This window comes from Musa acuminata, chromosome BXJ2-8, assembly GCF_036884655.1.
Source record: "Musa acuminata AAA Group cultivar baxijiao chromosome BXJ2-8, Cavendish_Baxijiao_AAA, whole genome shotgun sequence".
NCBI classification, from domain to species: Eukaryota; Viridiplantae; Streptophyta; class Magnoliopsida; order Zingiberales; family Musaceae; genus Musa; species Musa acuminata.
The window spans coordinates 5,966,953-5,990,876 of NC_088345.1; the positions used below are offsets into that span (position 1 = coordinate 5,966,953).

Consider the following 23,924-nt stretch of genomic DNA (forward strand, 5'->3'; position numbering starts at 1 on the left):
TTAAGAGTCAATGGATGGGTCATGAACTAAAGAACAATATTTTATTTGACACCTAAGATACAAATTACGAAGCATAAGGATCTATACGACTCTTTTATGACCACAAAGATAGGAAAGGAGAAAGGCAATGGATGACAACAAGCAGATGCAATAGAACCTATAAAGATGTTGACACTGATACGGTATTACTGTAGAAATTGTAATATGTCATATGATGGTAATTAGAGATTAAAAAAGGTCTAAGAGGGATGTGACATGATGTCACGGACTTAGCTAGTTTTGCCTAAGTCGTGCGGCACCCTTGCATGTTCGTTCGCAAAGGTCAGCCTCCTCGAAACCTCCCATGGTCCCTTGGGACCTACAAAAGATAAAACGGGTTAAAGAAAGCGCCTCACTCGAGATCCACAAGCAAACATTCCAGAAAACACTTCATAACCAATGCAAATTACAAATGGACTTTACAAGCTCTGAACGGTTGCACAACAAAGGGTCAAAATAATCCACTACAGACCGAATATCTCCCACAAATGCCCACATGACACAACCTTTATTTACAAGCTTAAAACGGCTACCAAACCCAACTAAAATGAGGCTATTAAGCCTTCGACCGTCCCTTTACATGCTGTGTAAGGCATGAATATATCAAAGGACATGGACATACATAAACATTACATCAAACATCTTATTTAGAAGCTTGTCCATGACAATAAGGGGATTACAAGTTGGAGGGAATCTAACAAGAGGACTATTGCTATAAGACATTCAAATTTTCATTTTGATTTCACAGTTAAAAGCACCACAACCATACTTACAATTATTCCGACAAAAAGGAATTCTAGAAAAGAAAAGAAAGAAAGTAAAAGAAATTGTAGTCAACTCATTTCACTTTCTTCCTTATTTCTTTATTTTTTGGTCGTCATCATCAATGTTCTATCGTATTAAGGCTGATTTGACGTTTTGTTGCCATAAAGGCCCTATTCGCGTCTGTTGTTTGCTTTGGCTTTAATTATCAAATCAAGGATTGAAATTTCATACCGTATTGAAGTTTCGAGATTCATTCGGTACGGTACTATATATTGAGCGGTACATTTCAGTATACCGCTCGGTATATGTATGTATATGTATACGTATATACGTATACGTATACGTATATACATATACGTATATACATATACATATATATATATATATATATATATATATATAAGTAAAATAAAAAAAACCATTTTCATCGAGATGACGTCTCCTCTCTTTTGCCCGCGACGCCGCCTCTCTTCTCCTCGCGCCGAGAGAAGTCGCTGACAGACGAGGAGGGAGAGCGGCACCGATCTTCAGGTTCTCTTCTTCTCCCTTTACATTTTTCCCTCGGTTGATACCACTAATCTCTCTTTCTTTTTTCTCCCTCAGTCATCGTCCGATTTAGGACAGTAACGGGATGGAAACAACCCCAATCGACAGTACCACCCGGTTGTGGGCAGTCCGTGTACGGATCTGCTGGCGAACCGCCCACAACCGGATGGTATCATTCGAAATTAAAATCCTTGAATCAAATAAATGTGCCAAAAATTTAATTTTTTGACATCTTACCCAAAAAAATAATATAATATTCAAATCTTAATTTAATTTTAAATTTTTAATAAGATTTATTATTATAAGAACTAGAAAAATAAAATAAAAACATATAACTCAAACCAAGGATTGAAATTTCGTATCGTACTGAAATTTTGAGATTTGCTCGGTACGATACGGTACTCATGGTATGCAATTTCGAATGGTACCATCCGGTACGGGCGGTACATACCGGTACGCGGACCGTGCTACAGTGCTACAATAATACACTATAGCAGTGCTACAGTAAGAGGAAATCGCTCAGTACGCCTTGGTGTACCGCTCGGTATGCTGGTACCATACCGTCAAGGTATACATACCTTGACGGTACTCTATACCGAGCGGTATATTTTGGTATACCGCTTGGTGTGTATATATATATATATATAAAAGCGGTAAACTGCTTGGTATACCTCTCTTCTCCCTATGCGGGGCGACGTCACCTTTCTTCTCGGGCAACGTCGCAGAAAAAAAAAAATTGCTAAGGCATTGCCTCTCTTCACCCCGCGACGCTGATACTCTTCTCCCCGCACGCGAATGAGAAGTCGCTGCAGACGACGAGAGTGAAGCTGATCTCAGGTTCTCCTTTTTTTTTTTTCCTATTTCTTTCTTCCCCTTTTGCCTCTTCTTTCACCTTGTCCCTCTTTCTTCTCCCTTGATCACCGTCAACAATAACGACCTCAATTGACGCTACCGCTCGGTAGCGGGCGGTCCGTGTACCAGTCTATTGATGGACCGGTACATACCACCCGGTACGGACGATATCATTCGGTATTGCAAACCTTGACTCAAACTAAACCTAGAAAATAGACAAAAGAATAAATATGAAGTATAAACCAAGGTATGCAATACTATACCGTACCGGTGTTTCGAGGTTGGCTCGGTACGGTACGGTATCGTGTACCGAGCGGTATGCCAGGGTGTACCGAGCGGTACACCTAATTTATGTGTAAAACCCTCCGAAAATACCTTATAATAAAAAAAAAGTTAGGAAATGATTTTTAAGTTAGAAATAAATATAGTAATAGCATAAGTTTAGCAAAATCAATATAAATTAGGTAAGAATAGTATCACATATCTTTTTCGGGCTTTGAAGATTATTTTGTGCAAGGTTCGTATTTCAGTCCATTACGGATTGTCTTTATGTAAATATTAAAATATCTACAGAAAAATCATTTAAATTGTTAGATTATTTTTTAAGAGAAAAAAAGAGTTTGAAATAGTTTAAGAGAGTATGAGAATGTAATGGAGTGAAATAAGGGAGAAGAATGATTTAAATACTATGAGAAAGGGCTCCAACGGTCAATTTGACAGTTGGAGCACTATAGCACTGTTACCGAGCGGTAACGGTCGAAATCGACCGTTATCGAGCTGTGCCGGGCGGTAATGGTCGAAATTTCGATTGTTACCGCCCGATATTACCCCGTATCGTCCAATACGAGGCACTTTTAAACGTTTCGTTCGGTAGCGGGCGGTCCACGTACCAGTATGCCATCGGACCGGTACGTACCGCCCGTACTGGGCGATACTATTCGAAATTGCATACGTTGGTATAAACTTACCCTAACACGTCTTAATCTAAACCCATGGAGACTCAATATTTAGATTTGCACTCAAACTGTTGCTAAGGGGCCAGGTAACAAACACATTTGGGATCCAAGACCCTATTCATATATAAATATAGACATCTATCTGAAATATTTAATTTAGAGAACCTTAAACATATCTAAAGCTCCTCACTTTGTCTTGAATATCCAACTACAGCAACCAATCCCCACTTATCTCTAAACGTCTCTTGTTTGCATCCCTTGATCTTGATCTCTCTCAATGAAGATGTCACATGTTCCTATCTCATGACATAGGATGTCACGTCTCTTGATGGCATACCAGTGTACCAACATCGATTTTCCACTTCTGATAGTGGCCAATGACTTTCTCACCTTCATTAGGTACTTCTATAGGTTTATTTCTAACCGGCATTTCTTTACCCATCTCCTTTCTCATTCTATACTTGTTTCTGGAGAAGCATATCTTCTATTATGGCAATTTTATTTTTGTCATGGAAATTTTAAATTCATCATCTACACTTGCAAATCTCTTACTGGAGTAAATAACAATATTGTGGCAACATACAACTAAACTTTTCTTCTCAAATTTCATCAAACATTAATATGTGGCAACTAAAGTTTATTGTAATTTGAACAAGCAAAGACCACTTTAACTAACAAACATATATTATAAAATATTAAAAAAATCAATTTAACAAACAATACGCACCGCAAACCAATTGCAATAGGAATTTAATTCATCTGCGTCAAGAATCCTGCTACGGAATGCACTACCCTCTAGTGCCAAAGGCACAAACTTCAATTCTATCGGCCTTAGCAAAGCTGTCTTCTCAGCAACCTGAAAATGGAAGCTAAAACATTAGAAAATACACTTGGTTCTTTCTAATAAACAGGAGAAATATCATAATGCATGGCCAAAATGATGATTAACACAATAAACAACCAACATTTCTATGAAGAAGCACATCATGACATCAGTAATTAGAACCTTGTGTAACACATTGGAAGTTTCAGCATGAAGTGCAGAAAAACATTGCAAACAAAGTAATCAATAGAGTATCACAAGAACAGAAAACACTCCTGCTTCAATGGAAAAATTGGACACCTCTAATAAGGCTAGTAGAAATTAAGGCAATACTCAAAGAGAAACAACATAATGTACCAGACACTAGTTCCAATATTAGATAATGTCATAAATACCTCAGAAAATGCAATTAAAAAATGAATAATTGAATCAATGAAAAGAAAGAAAAATTTTAACTAAATAATTTCAACATCAGAATTTGTTGATCAGTTCATCAAATTATTAAAGAAAGAAACAAATCTTAAGCATCATGATCAACACCAATCTGGGCATGTATATCAAATATAATTATCATCAAATAGACTGTGCATACAAGCTACATCAGAGGAAAAGAAAAAGATGAGTTTGACGCTTGGTTCAAGGAACAAGAGAGTCAAAGGAGAGCTGCAGTCACAGGGTGACACAATGGTCAAGTGATTAATGCTGTCAAATTAAGCTACAAATCTGCCAGGCCCAATATTCATCAGGCTTAAGTTATCAAGAATATACAACAACCATTCAGAAAATATAAGTGCTAAGACATTAAAAATGAGCATTCCAATTAATGAAAAACATCCACTATTCTTGAGACTTAAGTTCTCAAGGATATATGACCACCCCTGTACAAGATCGGGTACAAGGGTGGTCCTTAGCTTCCATAATCACATTCAGTAACTAGCATTTGTTTGTAAAAAGAAAGAGAAGAGAGACCACAGATTAAGAAAACAAAAGAAAAAAAGAAGCTTGACATTACAATTCAAGCAATTTTACCTTCTTCCAGTCAACAAAATTAATAAGCTCATCATCCATTGTTTCCTTGGCAGCTAGGTGTAATATTTTTTCCCTTTCCATCTGGGTTGGCCGTTGAAGATGCAATACCCTATCCATGCGGCCAGGTCTTCTCAAAGCCGCATCAATTTGTTTAAGAGTTCTAGTGGTAGCTATTAAAACAACCCCATCCTGCTTTTCAAAACTGCAATATTGTAGATAATGTGGTGAAGATTGTTGAGAATTTACTAGTGTTAATAATATTTAAATAAAATGTTATGATGACCAAGTCAATGAATTTTAACAGAATACTCCAGCAAATTTTTACAGAACCACTCTTTCAACAAGATTAAATGTTTCGGCGGTCCGCTAAATACATAAATGCATACCAAAATTCAAATGTATCAAAACTAATAAACGAATAATAACAATGATAGTGGCCTTACTGGGTTCCCCAGTTGGCACTTGTGGGTACATAAGATTAGACTCATTGCCTCAATAAACAATAAAAATGGATGTTAATGTTTTTTGGCAGCTCATAAATGAATATAGGAGCTACTCCATGTTCTACAACTTTCGATAAGCTTATCAGCTGGTGACAAACAATCATGAGATATGATTTGACCCTTGATAATCATGAGGTATGATCTAATATATGAATCAACTATCAGAAAAGCAAATATATTTTAACCATAACCACTAAAAATAAAGAAAACAAGCAACATCGTAATACTAAAAAAATAAGTCCAAACGAAACTAATTATACAGGGGCAAGGGCCACACCACTTGATGCAAGAGATATTTTGTTTTATATTAATCTTAGTAATATTCTGCTAATTTGGAGTTTTTGTAAATTAATAAGTTGCCACATGGCACATCAGCTACTAAGATTTTCAAAGAAGATGAGAAAGAAAGATGAGCCAAAAAGGAAGACCATTATAAAGGTGATTGATGAAAGATCAAGCTATACAAGGAACTTTGTCTCTTGAAGTAAAATTATAAAATGATGATTCCCAAGAAACGATAGATGGATGAATGATTAGTTTTAAATCAGGAAAATCAATTTCCTGAAATACATTTTCCTATGTCTTTATACACAGTGTCTATTCAAAGCGAGATAACTGTAAGCAAAACAAAAAAATGAGGTAATAAAAGTTAGATTAATGAAAGAGTTTTTCTTCAATAATGGTGTGATTCTAACATCCATGTGTGAGACTGAGAAGATTCGAGGTCTTCATCCCTATGTATGCTCACAGTGCTAGAGTGAGTTTAATATTTATCCATTTTCCTTTTTTTTTTTATATCGCTGGTGGGAGACCAAGACCGATAGTGTGATGCCTAGGTACCAAAGTGAATTTAAGGTATTTAACTTTTCCTCCTTATCTTCAAATCCTAGGATAATGAAATTTTTGTTTACTTTAATAGCCATCTGAGCGATTTTTCTATATCACCATTTACTAAATAAAACACAGTTTAACACATCAAACCGCAATCACTTCCCTACCATGCCTCCTTTTGAGTCTTAGCTTTGGGCACATGAAAATCTTAACATGCTAGCTATTTTGCACTTTTGCTGCAACTATTAACAAGCTAATGGATTACAAAAATAGAGATTTAAATGGTTAGCAACTTAAAATATGTTTGATGATCCAAGTCTAGGAACCTGCAATCATCACTGTACAATGCATGATTTGGATATCATGATCCAGGTTGGAATATTAGGTACAAGGTTCGCTGTACCGTACCGTACCAGCGTTTCGATCGGGCTCGATACGGTATGGTACCGGTGTACCGGGCGATACATTAGGGCGTACCGAGCGGTACGCTCTGGTGTACCGAATATTTTTTTTATTTTTATACTGTAGCAATGCTACAGTATAGTACTATAGCACTGTAGCGGTACCGGGCGGTCCGCGTACCGATAACCTGTCGGACCGATACGTACCGCCCGATACGGGCGATACGCTTCGGTACGGCAAACCTTGATTAGGTCTCATTGATACTGATCTAAGAATAAGATCCTAATCATAATGAGCACCATCATTCAGAAAGCATGATCCACAACATGATCCAGGTTGTGGATCATAAGGTCCTACTACCAAGTGACCAAACTCCCAAGCGCAAACACCAGCATTCTTGATACACCAAATTAAGAATGAGAAGTTGTTTCCTACTTTCCTTGAAGTCCAGTAACGTAGGTTGCTTACACTGAAGCACTAAAACTGGAGCATGCCAGTTCCTAGCCTATTTATTTAAGAGATGCCAGCACACTGTGTACCTCTCAAGTTTAATAATTTTGCAGTTATAAACCTTATGACAAGGCAAATCATAAATCTCCATGCACTATTATTACCAGCACTCTGTATAGCTCCTAAATTTGATAATTTTGTAGCTATAAACCGAATGGTATTTCCTAAACCGGGAATGAACCAGTACGTGGACTACCCTTTTCGGGAGGTCTGGATGTGGTACAGGGCTTACCACCTAGCACGTTACCGAGCATGTACTGGGTATTAAGGAAGAGGTGCGACAACAAGGGGAAGAGGGATTGGGGAAGCGTCATAAAAGAGTTTAAAATTAATTATGATAAATATTGGTGAAGATCAACTTATCAAAATGAAGGACAAGGATCGATACTATCGAATTTTAAGTGCAAACATCCTTTGAGACAATTATAGTAGATTTGTAAAAAAAAACTTTATTTATGTCGATGTTTTTATATTTTGATAATTTCATGTTCGATAATAAAAAAAAACTTTATTTATGTGGATATATTAATGCTAATTCATATTTAATTTGTGAAAAATTTTATACAACATGCACCTTAAAAAACACCTACAAAGATAAAATAATTTCCGATGAGAAGCAAACAATATTAGATATGATTAGATTTCGATCATATTATATTACCTCCAAAAAGCATGGTGTATGATGGTAGAAGAAAGCAAGAATTGAATTAACATATAGTGATAAAAATAAGAACGAGTCTTCAAGGTGTTAACAATTTAAATATAATCATCAATCATGTAAATTCTCAACTGTATCATCACTACGACGAGGCAGGTGGGACAGGGGGCTGCGATGAACGTGACAGAGGTAGAAGGGAGGAGGAGAAAGAGAGTTAAATACCAAGTGTGGAAGAAGTCACTACCTCTGCTGTTGTTATTCACCAATGGGAGGAAGTCCACCATTGTGCAAAAACACTAGGAAAGAGTCATTCTGCGTTTAGGGCACAGGTCACATGGAGGGATTCAGGGTGTTTGAGCATAAGAGAATCTGTTTCAATCAAACTAGAGATCAATTTGGTTCAACTCAGGCTAGGTAGTGTCGTTATTCACCAATGGGAGGAAGTCCACCATTGTGCAAAAACACTAGGAAAGAGTCATTCTGTGTTTAGGGCACGGGTCACATGGAGGGATTCAGGGTGTTTGAGCATAAGAATATCTGTTTCAATCAAACTAGAGATCAATTTGGTTCAACTCAGGCTCAACCTAGCCTGAGTTGAACTGCCCGACCCGCCCAGCACTCAATGATTTAAAAAGCGTTATGCACCAAAAGGTGCCAACGTTCAAAAACGCCCAAGGCGTTAGGCGCTCGCCTGAGCAAAACGAGGCACTAAAATATAAAAAATATATAATATAATTAATAAATATAAATATTTAAATAAAAATATGATATTAAATTAAGAAAATCTTATAAAATTACAATGTCACATTAACAAAAAGTCTCAAAATTCAAAACAATAACAATAATTTTAAATAAATAAAAATTAATAGTATTAAAATCAAAATAATATATTATTATTCTAACAAATAAAAGTACTGTTACTAGTATACAGTTAGTAGTATGCTGTTAATATATTGTTAATAGTATACGAAGTGAGAAGAGTGTGAGTAAGAGGAAGATCGAGGCTGCTGACTGAGAGTAGCGACAGCGGTAATAGTAGCAACGAGTAGTGGGAGCGGGAGCGAGCGACGACAATGGCAGCGACAGCAGCAGCGGGAGTGGGAGCAGCGAGTAGCGAGCAACGACAGTGGCAGCAGCAGCAATAGCAGCAAGTAGCGGGAGCAGGAGCGACGAGCGACAACAGTGGCAGCAGTAGCGGTAGCAGTGAGCAGCGACAACGGGAGTGGCGAGCGACGACAATGGCAACGACAACAGTAGAAGCGATCAGCAGTAGCGGGAGCAGCAACAGTGGCAGCGGTAGTAGCAAGCATCGGCAGCGGGAGCGGCGACAGTGGCAGCGGTAGCAACGGCAGCGAGAGCGGGAGCGGCAAGTAGGGTTAGGGTTGGGAAGTCGCAAGAGGAAGGCTGATATCGATGCTTTAGTTGGTTCGATTGAATCAACTAAAGCATCGAAGACCGAACCAGACCTAAAATGCTGGTTTGGTCGCTTGGTTTAACCCGGGTGCTCGCCCGAAGCGACCGACGCTTGGGATTAAGCGAGCACCCAGGCGGCACCTCTTTGAAGGGCGCTGCTTGGAAATGAAGTGAGGCGCTCGGGCCTCGCCTCGCCCGAGCGCCAAGGCAAGTGCCCGAGCGCCTATTGAAATCACTACCAACACTTGGGCCAAAGCGAGTGCTTAGGCTGCACATGATTGAAGTCGCCAGCCTAGCCCAATAGGCGGGCGCTAGGGCCATGCCTGGGCACCTAGGTGAGCACCCAAGCAGCCGGTGACTTCACTAGTTAGGTCGACAATTTGGCATGTGCAAACTAAAACAACTCACTTCATGTTAGTATGTGCTGAATGGTAGGATGATTCTTTTGCATATGTCAATCAGAACAGCATGAAATCTCACCATCCAAGATAGATATCAGCATTGCCCATGCCATGAAATATACTTCCTCAAGTCCCAAACTAGATATGGGTTGAAATAGCAATGAGTTGTATAATATACAACTCATTACTATTTCAAAAACATCTTCTTACGAGAGAAAAGGCACACACTTTCAAGCTTAATTTATACAAACATGCTGCCTGAAAGGAAGCACTACAAGTTAATGCTTATGGGCAGAGTCAAAAGCTGGATCACCGACATAGCACCCACACAGGATGGCAGCCTGAAGTTGCTAAATATCAATTGTATAAATAAGAAACAACTGAATAATGATAAAATATTTAAGTATCTTCATTAACAAACAATTTAATTCTTACCACCCATAAGATTTTCTGTTTCACTCTCTTATGTATTATGCTCTTATTTGTATCAAGAAAAGAGAAATTATGCAAACTATAATGATTACAGAACATGCTGGAATTGGTATCAGGTATGGAAAAATGAGTTGAACAAGATCAACAAATTGCAATAAGCAATAAATAATGGGGCAATGATGATTATTACCCATCAAGTTCGACCAGAAGTTGGTTAATAAATGCCTCATGGTCTTGCTTTTTAGTGTGAATAAATTGACCTCGAACCCCAGCAAATAGATCAAAATCCTCGACAAAAATAATCACTGGTGCCTACAGAACAAGTCATATTAGTTTCAAGAAATTGTAAAATATCAAAATGGTTTAGCAGTCAACCATCAAAAGAAATAATATGATGGTAAGTTGGTAACTAAGTAACTGTCATGCCAATGGAAGACTATGCATTGAGAAATAGGATATCCAGATGACACTAAGGTAACTAATAAAAATCACTCGCCCTTTCTGAAAGTGTCTAAGAGCTGCACTCAAAGAGCATAGCAAGTGTATGTGACATTTAACATAAGTATGATGATTTTTTGCCATCATTTGACCAGATCATAGCCTTTTGAAGATCATGTTTAGATATTTACAAAGGATTTCACTCTATCTCATGGATGTGAACAATTTATATCTCAAAATCATGAACAAACTTTGGCATGCAAACTAATATGAACAAGATTTCAAATACCAGTTCTGAACCAGTTTCAACAAATTGTTTGACTAATATGGTATCCCATATACTGAATGGTATACCAATCTGTTCCATCCGGTATCACTAAAAACTAATAAAAATGGGAAACCAACCAACAAAAAGATACATGGTCCATTATTGGTTCTTGATAGTTAATAAGTCTGTATGCAAAAGCTAATTTCTTTGATAAAATAAAAGATACACAGGTTCAATGTTCATTTAATAAAAGGAATAGAACACTTAATTAATATCAGCAAGAATAGAGGACAACCAAATCCCTTGCAGTCTGGAACAACTCCCTAACATTTGATGCACTTTGACCAACCCAGAGACCAGGTTCTAGTTGACGAGCTTCAACCTGAACAACAGGAACTCTTGCTTCTGCAGCTATGGCCAATGCAAGTGAAGTCTTCCCTGTACCTCTCTCACCAACAATTAGGACTCCCTGCAGTTCCATTAATAACCATCACCAGTAAGTCAACCACTAGAATGGTTGTTCCTTCTGTAGCATATGCCTTCAAAAATATAATATGTGCAAAGAAGAACTTTAATCTGCAAAGATTTGTTCTTTTACATGTAAGTAATATCTGGAAGAACAAATGCTCCAAACGATGTCTCACAAGTGTACCTATACTAATGATGCTTATTAAGAATAGTCAACGGATAAATTTAGTTTAACTAGTGCAAAACAGACTTGCATATAGAAAGTCTCAAATCACATAATATCATGATCTTTTCGGTCAGTAATTAGAAGAAATGAAAAACATGCTTAATTGTGGTAATAATTAATAAAGTTGTTCTTTAATATGTTTATGTGTTTGAAGTATGATTCGTCTTACCAGTCCGTACCGATATACCAACCGGCCATTGGTACGATATGTACTGAGCTGTACCGTTGTATCGACACATGATACAATGAAGCACACCAATAAACCAATACGTACTGCCTATACCGATCCCCTATTAGACTGGTATATACTGCCCGTACCAGGCAGGACGCTATGGTATGGCGAACCTTGGTTTGAAGGTTTGTGTAGCTTCAAAATAATGGTCAAGAACATATATCGTCATCTTGCCAAAACAAGGCACATCAAAGAGATTTTATGGAGAATCAAAATTTACTATCTATAAAATAATATATTTTGCATGTAGATCTCATGAACTTTTAACTATAAAACAACTACCAACTATCTTCGTTAGATCTAGAAACTAATTTTTTTAAATGTCATCCCATGTCTTATGCTAATTTGTAAGTATAAGAAGAGTTGGGAAAACATAGTCTCTTTTTGAGCGGAAGAAAAAATTACATGGGTACCAAAAGCCAATAAAAAAGATCAATGAACTGAAACTCATGCAAAAAAGCCAAAATTTCTACTAAGATCTATCAAATTAATTAATAAGAATTACTATCTTCTATAATTTGCGGTTCTAACTTCTGAATCTTGTCAAGGACTTCATTTTTTTTTTACACATTGTATCATGTCACTGATTTAGACCATTGTGAAAGAAAGCATATGCATAGACATTGTGTGTCGTCCTAGAAGAGTGCTGGTGGAAAACTATGGAACCACCATGTCCAGAATAATGTAACATAACACTTGGGTCTCAGCTATAAAATAGCAGTATTTTGCAGCAATGAACAAAATTTTGTGTACAAAACATATGGGTCTGGTCCACACGGTGTACCAACCCATGCTAAGCCAGCATATATCATGGTACCAAAAAACTCAAAAATTCTGGAAATAACAAAGACCCTAATTTAAGGTTCTTCCTCAATCATTATTGGAAACTATGATCAATAAAACAACAACAGTGATTGCAAAAGGCACTCGGGCGCTCGCCTAAGCGCTCGGGCGAGGCGAGGCGAGGCCCGAGCGCCTCGCTAATGTCCCAGGCGGCGCGCTTCAAACAGGCGCCGCCTGGGCGCTCGCCCGAGCCCAGGCGCTGGGCGCTTCGGGCGAGAGCCTGGGTAAACCAAGGCGACCGAACCAGAATTTTAGGTCTGGTTCGGTCCTGGTTCGGTTATTAGTTGGTTCAATCGAACCAACTAAACCGATATAACCCCAACCCTAACCCTAACCCAACACTAACCTTCTGCCGCTGCCGCTCTCGATCCCGATCCCGATCCCGATCGCGATCTCGTCGCTCGCTGCCACTGCTCCCGCTGCCGCTACTCGCCGGTGTCGCTGCTCGCGCCTCCCGCGAGCCTTCCCGCTGCTCGCGCCTCCCGCGAGCCCTCTCGCTGCTCGCGCCTCCTGCGAGCCCTTCCGCTGCTCGCGCCTCCCGCGAGCCCTCTCGCCTCCTGTGAGCCCTCCCGCGAGCCTTCCCGCTGCTCGCGCCTCCCTCGAGGCCTCCCGCTGCTCGCGCCTTCCTCTCCCTTTCCCTTTCCCGCTGCCGCTGCCGCCACTCGCCGCCGCTGCTGCTGCTGCTGCCGCTCGCCGCTGCTGCTGCTGCTGCCGCTGCCGCCGCTCGCCGCTGCTGCCGCCGCTCGCCGCTACTGCCGCCGCCGCTGCTGCTGCCGCTCGCCGCTGCTGCCGCTCGCCGCTGCTTCCTCCTTTCTTTATCAGGCTCAGTATACTCTTAATATTAAGTTTATTTGAATTTTAAAATGATTAATTTTCTGTTAATAGATTAATAATATATTATTTTGATTTTAATGTTATTAATTTTTATTTATTTGAAATTATTGTTAGGTTTCAACATAAATGGCAAGTGCAGAAAGCAACTCAATAGAGTCTCCAATGGTATCAAAAAAAGATCCTGCGTGGAAGTATAATTATTTGAAGGATCCGAAAGATCCTAATGCAGTGACTTGTATATTATGCGATTAGACTACCAGAGGTGGTATTTTCCGTGCAAAACAACATCTAGTAGGAAATTTCAAGAATGCAGCAGCTTGCAAAAAATGTCCACCTGAGGTAAAAGAAGAGTTGCTGAATTATATGAATGAAAAGAAGACACAAAAGAATGAATCTTATGGGAATTTACCAGAAGACAATGTTGAACATATCAGAGATGAAGAAGAAGATTATTCTACGAGTATTAACCCAAGTGAAAAAAGAGTATACGACAAAAAGGGAAAAGAAGTTATGAGTACTAAAAAAGGTAGAAAAGGACCGATGGATCTATATATGCTTCAAGGATCCCAGAAACAACAAGGGCAAGCAGGAGGCTCAAAATTGAGACAAACAAATATAAGTGATGCTTGTGATAAAGAAATAAGAGGAAGAACAATTCAGCACATTGCTCACTTCTTCTATCAGGCTGGTCTTCCCCTTAGTACAACTCGTTTAGACAGTTTTAAGGATATGATTGAAGCTATTGGAAGATATGGTGCAGGATTAAAACCTCCAAGTTATTATGAGATGCGAGTTCCATTGCTGCAAAAAGAGTTAAATTATACAAATGACTTACTAAAGGGTCATAAAGAATCATGGGCAACACATGGTTGCTCTATTATGTCAGATGTTTGGACTGACAGGAGGCGCAGGAGTATAATTAATTTTATGGTTAATTGTTCTTTAGGGAGTATGTTTGTGAAGTCAATAGATGCTTCATCTTTTGTAAAATCTGGAGACAAGATATATGATTTACTTGACAACTTCGTGGAAGAAATTGGAGAACAAAATATCGTTCAAATCATAACCGACAATGGAAGCAACTATGTTTTAGCTGGTAATATTCATCTTTTGATTTTGTTAATTATTTTATCTTCAATTAAGTGTGTTAAACTCTTAAGTCTTATCATTTTTGTTATCCTTTGTCTCAGGTAAATTGCTTGAATCAAAAAGACAACACTTGTATTAGACTCCATGTGCAGCACATTGTATTGATTTAATGTTGGAAGATATTGGAAAGATCTTAGAAATCAAGAAGACCTTAGAAAGGGCAATTTTTGTTGTTGGATTTCTTTATAATCACATTGGGGCTTTGAATATGATGAGAGAATTTACAGAGAATAAAGAATTAGTGAGACATGGTGTTACCCGATTTGCTACTTCATTCTTGACATTACAGAGCGTGTATCGTCAAAAACATACTCTGAGAAATATGTTTACCTCTGAGAAATGGGTGACAAGCAAATGGGCAAAAGAAGCAAAAGGCAAGAGGGCTGCTGATATCATCTTAATGCCATCCTTTTGGAATCATGTAGTTTATATATTAAAGGTAATGGGCCCTCTTGTTCGAGTCCTTCGATTGGTGGATAATGAAAATAAGCTTGCAATGGGATATATTTATGAGGCTATGGATAGAGCAAAGGAGACGATTAAAAGATCTTTTAATGAAAATGAAGAAAAATATGAGAAAATTTTTACAATCATTGACGAAAGATGGAATTGTCAACTTCATCGTCCCTTACATGCAGCAGGATATTATTTGAACCCTGAATTCTTTTATAAGATTAAATCTGTTGGATTTGATGCAAAAGTTTTGGGTGGGTTATATCAGTGTGTTGCAAGATTAGTTCCCAGCATTGAGGTTCAAGATAAGATTATTCATGAATTATCTTTATATAAAAATGCTGAAGGTCTTTTTGGAATTCCAATTACCGTTCGATCCAGGACAACTACCTCTCCAGGTATTAATAATTTGATATAATTAATTTCATATATATTATGTTACTATGTTATTGCTAATAATAACATAAATTTTGCAGCTGAATGGTGGAGTCTATTTGGAAATTCCACCCCGAACTTACAGAAATTTGCTGTCAAAGTACTTAGTTTGACATGTAGTGCTTCGGGTTGTGAGCGAAACTGGAGTGTCTTTGAGCATGTAAGTATTACTAAATATTTTTATTTTAATTAATTTATTTATTTAGATATATGTATTAATATATTTTTAAATTATATGACATGACAGATTCACTCGAAGAGAAGAAATCGGTTAGAACATCAACGATTGCACGATCTTGTTTACATAAAGTATAATCAAGCTTTGAAGACTCGTCATGATTTGAAAAATAGATTTGATTCAATCTCATTGCAAGATATTGATGATTCAAATGAGTGGTTAGTAGGAGAAATGGGTGCTAACTTGCAAGATGCTGAAGACGAGCTTGTATTTGAAGATGATAGATTGACGTGGGGAGATGTGGCAAGAGCTTCAGGTGCTGGAGAATTACAAACATATACAAGACAGATGTCAAAGAGAAAAATGAGTGCAAAAGCATCAAGCTCGGCTCCTACTATTGTTGAAGACATAGAGAATGAAACATATCTTGATGAAGAGGAAGGAATCGAAGAACAAGAGGAAGAAGACGAATTCAATGAAGATGATTTGTGTGAAAATAACGATAATATTGATTATGATGAATGACTTTGATGTAAAATGTTAATGTTTTGAATTTTGAAACTTTTTGTTAATGTGACATTGTGATTTTGTATCTTAGATTTTCTTAATTTAATAGCATATTTTTATTTAAAATTTTAAATAATTATATTTATTAATTATATTATATATTTTTATATTTTAGCGTCTCGCTTCGCTCGGGCGAGCACCTGGGCGAGCGCCTAGCGCCTCGGGTGTTTTTGGACCTTGGCGCCTTTTGGCGCCTAGCGCTTTTTAAATCACTGAACAACAATAAAGTGATTTTAATCTAGAAAACGATAAAATACCAAATTGAAACATATATAGGATAAGGATCGAAAGCAACATATAAAGAATATACAGAAGTTCTAAATAACATATAAGCATGATCAATTAAATGGATGAAAAATTAATACATAAATCGGCGTCTACCACCAAAATGATCAACGTGACTCAACCAGATGTATCAGATCTATGCTAAATTCATAAGGATCAAGCCATGATCCATCTGGATCTAACTAAGATCTACAATAGTAAGGCTTAATTTTGTACATCAAGCCCCACATTAGGTCTAAATAGAAGGAATCGAGGACCCTAACTAACTGCACGAAACTAGTATAGAAATTAGGTTCGGATTTACCTCGATCTAAATAGAAATAAGTCTGGATTTTGAAATTTGAAATGGAAACGTCTGTGGGGGGTGGGGGGATGGGGAGGGGGAGAGAGAGAGAGAGAGAGAGAAAGGAAGATTGGTTTAAATGGCCCAAAGAGATCCCAATAGCTCTTCACAAGATCTCAAATTAAATTTCAATGGTAGGATACCAGGTACAGAACTTGTGCATCATGAGCGGAACTCTGAGTCCTCATGTAAAATAAAATAGACCAAGGACAAAAGAGAGGGCAACAACAATGAAAAGATATGCTCTGGATAGTTAACTTAAAATGTGAAAACAATGACCTCTAGCATTATCCAGCATGTAACAAGCAATGATCGTTGTTTCGCCCAGACCAATACAAAACGGGTGGCACATGCTGGTCCAAGCGCTGACTGATACACAAATCCACCCCAGTCTAGTCCATCGTATAAAAGGGAAGTGGCAAACCCTGAATCGCACTTCGTGCCACCTCCGCTTCTCATGCTATCGCCGCAAGCCTGCAACTTCTCACCGCCACAACCTTTGATTGTCGCGATCCACATTGCACACCGCCAGGCCACCAATTTGCAGCGATCGACGCTGCACACACATAGGCAGCTACCAACAACCTCCACATGCCACAACCTCCCTGCACACCACCACGTCTCAGGTATGTATGTTCTCCTCTTCCTCCCTTCTTCCTCCTCTGTCGCTTCCTCTTCTACCTCCCTCCTTCCTCCGTCCTCCACCATCCCTTCCTCTTCTCCCTTTTTTTCTTCCTCTCCAAAAAACTAGTACTTATTGGTGTATCGTGTGTCAGTACATCGATATAGACCGGTACATATCGACCTAACAAATCTCCAAGACGGATCCAATATCCAAAATGGCAAACTCTGGTACCAAGGTTTCAAATTCCAATCAAACCAATGAGATCCTGGTACACGGGGCATGCCAACATACAACACAGTCTCATACCAAACAGCATTGACCAAAGAGAGAGCAAGAGTAGAAGAGGGAGGTGGAGGAGGAAGAAATTGGAGGCAAGGAGAGAGAGAAAGGGAAAAAAAATCAGGGAGAGGAAGGAAACGAAGGAATAGAGAACAAGAAATAAAGACTGATTGTTGTCCAACTGTCACATATATCTAAAAAAACGATATCAATACCGGAAGGTAGGCTAACTGTTGGTACCCTTCGGTATCGATCTCTTTACATGGTGAGCCTGGTAAAACAATCTTATCATGAAGTACAGATTAACCCAAAGTAGATGAGGCAAAATCACTTGTTTGCATGGCAGAACTTGTTGAATCAGCAACCATTTTCTTAAGTTATTTCCCAAATAAGGCAAAATATTGGAACTAGGCCGACACCACCTATCATGGTGTATTGTGCACAAGGATTTAAATGTCAGTCCAATAATCTATCAAACTGGTTTGGTTCCAGTAATTGGATAATATATCAACCCATGCTTCCTAATATTACCTGACAAAATAATTAAAAAATAATACCCAATCAATACTTAAGAGTCTTAAACCATATAGTCTGATAACAGTCCACTGTCGGATTGGACAATACGCCAACCAATATTTGAAACAGGAATGTGCTCATGCTACTGAGTTGTGACCATGCAAATCATATAGAGATCACATACCTAAAACTGTATACAAGCCCAGCATTGGGAATGCACTAGCACCTAATGCTAAACTCTATCAGAATGAACCAGACAGCACAGAGCAGCACAACTAGCACAAAATATTGTTTGATATGTCCTTAATTTGTTTTATACCTTTTTAGTACTTCAATGGCATCTCACAGTACTGATATTAAGAGTTAAAACCCAAAGTAGTTTAAAATTGTTTACATTAAATGACATGGTCTGAAGGATTGGTCAATCTGGATTAAATTGGTTGTTCAGGATCAAGGTGGCCCCTCGGTGATCTCATGTCCATTTGAGAAATTAAGAATCAGTTAAAAACTTGCCTTGTCCACACCAGCCAGATTCAGCTAATCAAGACCAATTTGCAAACGTTCATGGCTGATTCCGAGCAAGTACAAGTCAATCTAGGTTGATTGAAGACAACTTCAAAACTAACCTGATGTCACTTGTTTGATGTCTCCTTAACTTGTTTTAGTCCTTTTTAGTACTTTACTGGCATCTCACATACTGATATTAAGAATTAAAACTTGAAGTGGTTTAAGATTGTTTATATTAAATGACATGGTCTGAAGGATTGGTTGTTCTGGATTCAGTTGGTGGATCAGGATCAAGGTGGCCCATAGGTGATCCCATGTCCCTTTAAGAAATTAGGAACCACTTAATGAACCTGTCTTGGTCACAACAGCCAGATTCAGCTAGCCATGATAAATTTGCAACCAATCATGGCTTATTCCAAGCAAGTATGAGTCAATCTATGTTGATAGGAAACTACTTCAAAGCTAAGCTAACAAAACGATTCGACCCAACAATCCATCCAATCCAATCCTAATTAATTGCCAATCCCCAGTTCAGACTAGAACTATCAAGCATGTATGATGAGGATATGTTTATAGTTTAGGTGAGAAATTCACCTGTGTTCCACACGGAAAACGTTCAGACCACTGGTATTACACATACAGTATGTATGATGAGAGTATGTTCATAGTTTAGGTAAGTAATTATACATACGCACAGACAGATACGAGAATTTGATGCTGGCAATGCCAACCACCTGAATCAGCAAGGAGACTAAATGGAGACAGAAACATTGGAAAACAAAAAATATTTTTTTTCTATTATAATGCTGTGAGAATGTAAAGTACTGAAAGTTTCTAGACTTGAGAGTTTAGATATTATGATACATTTGATATACATGTCCGACTCGCAATTCGTGGACACATACCAGACATTGACATGTGAGTTCATGTCAAGGATTATTGTTCCATGTCTCAAGGGCACACCAATACCTTTTGTGGCACAGCATGAGTTCCAACTGGTGTTCACTTGTGTTGGCCAGCACAACCAGTGTCATATAATGGAGCCATACTGTTCTGACTCATGCAAACTTGTTATAACTAGCACGCAACCTTGGTCCACATAACACTACATATTGTATTAGTTAGCCACATTACCACACATTTAGCCTACCAGGCGCTACCTTAATTATTGATCCATGAAACATTGTAATCCTTAAATAATATGCTAACACATATCTGTCAGCTACCAACCATCATGTGGGCTGCAGAAAGAATCTCAATAAGAAGAAAAGTTTCACATCTAAACCTACTTATAGTTTCAACCAAGGATCCTCATTTCAGGTACTGGCCCCATTTCGGTGATCTAGTTAGACTGGTACATACCGGTCAGTGTCAGTATACAATGTGTCAATATACTGTTATGTACCGATGTTTCGGAGAGGAGGAAAACGAGAGAAAAGAGGAAGGGGTGGTGGAGGAACAAAGGATAAAGGATGAAGAGGAAGGAAAAAGGGGGGGCAGTGGAGAAAGAAGAGGAGGGAGAAGGAAGAAGAGAAAGCAATAGAGGAGGTGGAAAAAAAAACAAGAAGATAGAGCAATGGAGAAGCAAAAAGAAGACAAAAAAAGACGAAGCAGTCGAGGAGGAGAAGGAAGAAAGAGAAGCAATAAAGAGGAAGAAGAAAGAAAAAGACGCGATGGAGGAAGAAGGAAGAAGATAGAACAGTGGAGGAAGAAGGAAGAAGACAGAGCGACAGGGGAGAAGGAGGAAGAGGAGGAAGGCATGTACCGAAGATATAAACGACAGTGAACGGGCGGGAGACATCCAGCAACAATAGCAAACAGGCAGGCAACAGGAGAGTAGCTTCCCATGACAATAGCGAACGAGAGAGCGACGTCCTGTGGCAGCAGTGAACAGATAGACGATGTCCCACGATAGTAATGAATGGGCGGGCAACATCCTGCAGCGACAACAAACGGGCAGGCAATGTCCCGAGGTGACAAAGATGGCATCGATGGCAGTAGCGTCATGAGAAGTGGGTAGCAAGCCCTAATCAAGGCAATGTAACACTTATTTTAAGATTTATTTTTTTATATAAGATTTGGATTTTGGGCTGAGCCGCCCGAAATAGGAACACGCAGCGATTTAAAAAGCCCGAGCGCCTCGCTAATCTTCCAGGCAGCGCGCTTCAAAGAGGCGCCGCCTGGGCGCTCGCCCAAGCCCAGGCGTTGGGCGCTTCGGGCGAGCGCCTGGGTTAACCAAGGCGACCGAACCAGGATTTTAGGTCTGGTTCGCCGCTCGCCACTCCTGCTCCCGCTGCTCGCCGCTCCTGCTCCCGCTACCGCTGCTCGCCACTGTCGCTGTCGCAAACGCTACCGCTGCTCGTCGCTCCCGCTCCCGCTCCTACTCCCGCTCCCGCTTCTTCTCCCGCTGCCGCTGCTCGCCGCTGTCGCTGCTCGCAAATGCTGCCGCTGTCACCGCTCACGCCTCCCGCCGCTCGCCGCTCCCGCTCCCACTGTCGTTGCTCGCAAACACTGCCGCTGTCGCCGCTCGCGCCTCCCGCTGCTCGCCGCTCCTACTCCTGCTCCCGCCGCCGCTGTCGCCGCTCGCCACTACCGTTGCCGTCGCTCGCCGCTGCCTCCTTACACTCCGCTGCCACTGTCGCTTCCTCTTTTCTCAGTCAGTAGGCTCAGCACCCCTTACACTTCCTTCTTCTCCTTCTGTTAACAGTATACAGTATACTATATACTATTAATAGCATATTTTAATTTACAATTTTAAATAATTATATTTATTAATTATATTATATATTTTTATATTTTAGCGCTCTGATTCGCTCGGGCGATCGCCTAGGCAAGCACCTAGCACCTCGGGCGTTTTTGGACCTTGGCGCTTTTGGCGCCTAGCGCTTTTTAAATCATTGGGAACACGTACTAGTCCACACCTGAACCAGTACATACCAACCATTTCATACCATTTCGAGTGGTACGGCTTCTTGGCTTCAACAACAATACATATAGAGCATAATGGTATAGCCAAGTCTTCTAGAAAGCTTGAATTGAAACCAATCATGAGGAATCATTAAGCAATATCTTTCAGACTAATTATGTTAGATCATCAAATCATCTACAAAAATTTTTACTGTATAGAAAGTTTCATGTGTGCTCATCTCTTCATTGCATAAAAATCCAGAATCACTATAAAAGCATCCAACGACAGATCTAGTTGCTTCTACTGTAGGTCTACATGATATAGGCCAGATGTGCGAATCTCACTTAAATCTGTGCATATCGTGGTTGGATTCACATGTAACTGAGCTAGAAACTCGCTGATCTGATCTAGATTTTTCAAATTTGGCCAAGATATGCATAAATCTAGATTAGATCAACATAAGGCAGGTGAGATCCACATGGATCTAAGCTACATAATGATCGATAAGACCTAAATTTGTATGGATCTAACCAAGATCCATGTAAATATATACTAGATATGCATGGGTGTGGACAAAATATAACTAAATTTGATCTAGAACTACAAAGAACAAGGCTAGGTCCCCATGAATTCAACTTAGATCAGCATAGGGAAAGATAATCTTGACTAAGGTTTTAAACTCGGTCCAACACCGATTTTAGTAGCTACTAACCAGTACAGTACCAGAGTACTGTGTGATATACTGACTTTTATCGCCTAATACCAACATAAAAAAAAGAAATAAAACTGATCTATATCCAACCGATACATTAAACAATTAATATGGTTTGATCCAGGTCCTTTGTCGAACAGATAAATAACAAGCACTATGCACCATACAAACTAGCATTTCAAACCTTGATCTGGACCTACAGCTAAAAATTACCCCAAAGAACCACAGCATTCATTTTGGCAAAGTAGGGGCCCTTGCTAAAAAGGTATGGCATATAAACATGTAATCAGACTTATGTTGTTAATATACATTATGTTGCTAATTTATAATTTATTATGTTTTTTTAGTTTTACTCATGGAATGCAATACCAGGAGGCATGGTACAGAATCACCTGTATTTACCTACCTATTCAACCTGCCGCCAGTACCTGAAACAGGGTTGAGACAATCGCTTCAAACCCAATATAAGGCATATACCCAGTAGGACACCCTCTATACTGCCCAATTCATCGAAATTCAACCATTACTGATTGGTACAGGTCAATAATAGTCGGCTTTCGGACGGTACCAATTAAAATCCTTCAGATTTCAGATTGGTATAAGGGTAAAGACTTCAGATTTCAAGTAAAGAAACAATTTCAAGAATGTATAGCCAAAAAGGACACAAAAGTTTCAGCAACTATGCTTTGGCAACTATTGAATGTAAAGGGTGGAGAAGGCATTACATATGTTACAATTTGGTGAAATTCGTCAAAAGTGCACTTCTTGAGAATATATTGGGATGAGGTAAGCATGCAACAGAAAATCAGTCCTTTGAACAGCAAATAAAACAGAAGTATCTTAGAGAACTCAAAGAGTTTGACGAGTGATCTTACTCTGGGAGCACGTGCTCCTTTTTCCTGAAAAGCAGTGGGATTCCGTAAACATGTCACAATGTCATTAATTTCCTCTCTCATTGATTCCACACTAGCAAAATCCTGCAGTCGAATGGGTGGATTCTTCACCCTCTGCAATCGATAAAACAAGAATATGCAATGTAAGTAATGGTTAGCATAGTGAAACTAAATAATGCAAAGTCAAATACCTACAAAAGAAGGATACAAAATGAAAGAAATGGTTGGCATAGTGAAGCTCAATAATGGAAAGTCAAATAGTACCAAACTGACAGTTTTTCTTTGATTTATTCACACCTTCATCTGATCAAATGCAGACCTTATTGGATCAATGCCTTCCTTCTTCCTCCGTATCGTTCTGTATAGCTTATATTTAAAATAAAATCTCTGCAGATACAGAAAATACATTATAATTTTGAAGAATTTAAAAAAGAGAATAATTAACAAGAAGACAATTATATATGATACAGGACAACCAATTAACTATTACACCACAAAACATAAGGTAAATTATTGGGCCATCTCTAGAAACAATACTACAGCCAAATCATTAAAAAAATCAACATAAAAATATTCAAAACAATGAAAAATCTAGTGATTCATGC

General features: G+C 38.9%; 2 protein-coding genes across 3 annotated transcripts in view; one reads left to right on the top strand and one right to left on the bottom strand.

Annotated features, from left to right (window-relative positions):
- The window catches only part of LOC135618902 (probable inactive ATP-dependent zinc metalloprotease FTSHI 5, chloroplastic), a 46,539-nt gene that overhangs the window by 11,553 nt on the left and 11,062 nt on the right, over positions 1-23,924 (bottom strand). For both annotated transcript variants that reach the window (XM_065120313.1, XM_065120314.1), the window contains exons 6-11: positions 23,617-23,706; positions 23,302-23,433; positions 11,162-11,335; positions 10,351-10,472; positions 5,011-5,212; positions 3,886-4,014 (exon numbers count right to left, since the gene is read on the bottom strand). In XM_065120313.1, the coding sequence (XP_064976385.1) occupies positions 3,886-4,014; positions 5,011-5,212; positions 10,351-10,472; positions 11,162-11,335; positions 23,302-23,433; positions 23,617-23,706 (849 nt within the window). The remainder of the gene's footprint in view (positions 1-3,885; positions 4,015-5,010; positions 5,213-10,350; positions 10,473-11,161; positions 11,336-23,301; positions 23,434-23,616; positions 23,707-23,924) is intronic.
- LOC135618182 (uncharacterized) lies at positions 15,131-16,470 on the top strand. Its single transcript, XM_065119042.1, has 3 exons — positions 15,131-15,469; positions 15,548-15,666; positions 15,754-16,470. Exons 1-3 carry the CDS (start codon positions 15,136-15,138, stop codon positions 16,207-16,209), a joined length of 909 nt encoding a protein of 302 aa, XP_064975114.1. The 5' UTR covers positions 15,131-15,135; the 3' UTR covers positions 16,210-16,470.

Excerpts from the sequence above, each read along its gene's own strand:
- LOC135618182 (XM_065119042.1), top strand. The coding sequence starts at position 15,136 with ATGGATAGAGCAAAGGAGACGATTAAAAGATCTTTTAATGAAAATGAA. Across the intron at positions 15,470-15,547 it reads CAGGACAACTACCTCTCCAG|CTGAATGGTGGAGTCTATTT; the intron begins GTATTAATAATT and ends TAAATTTTGCAG. Across the intron at positions 15,667-15,753 it reads ACTGGAGTGTCTTTGAGCAT|ATTCACTCGAAGAGAAGAAA; the intron begins GTAAGTATTACT and ends ATGACATGACAG.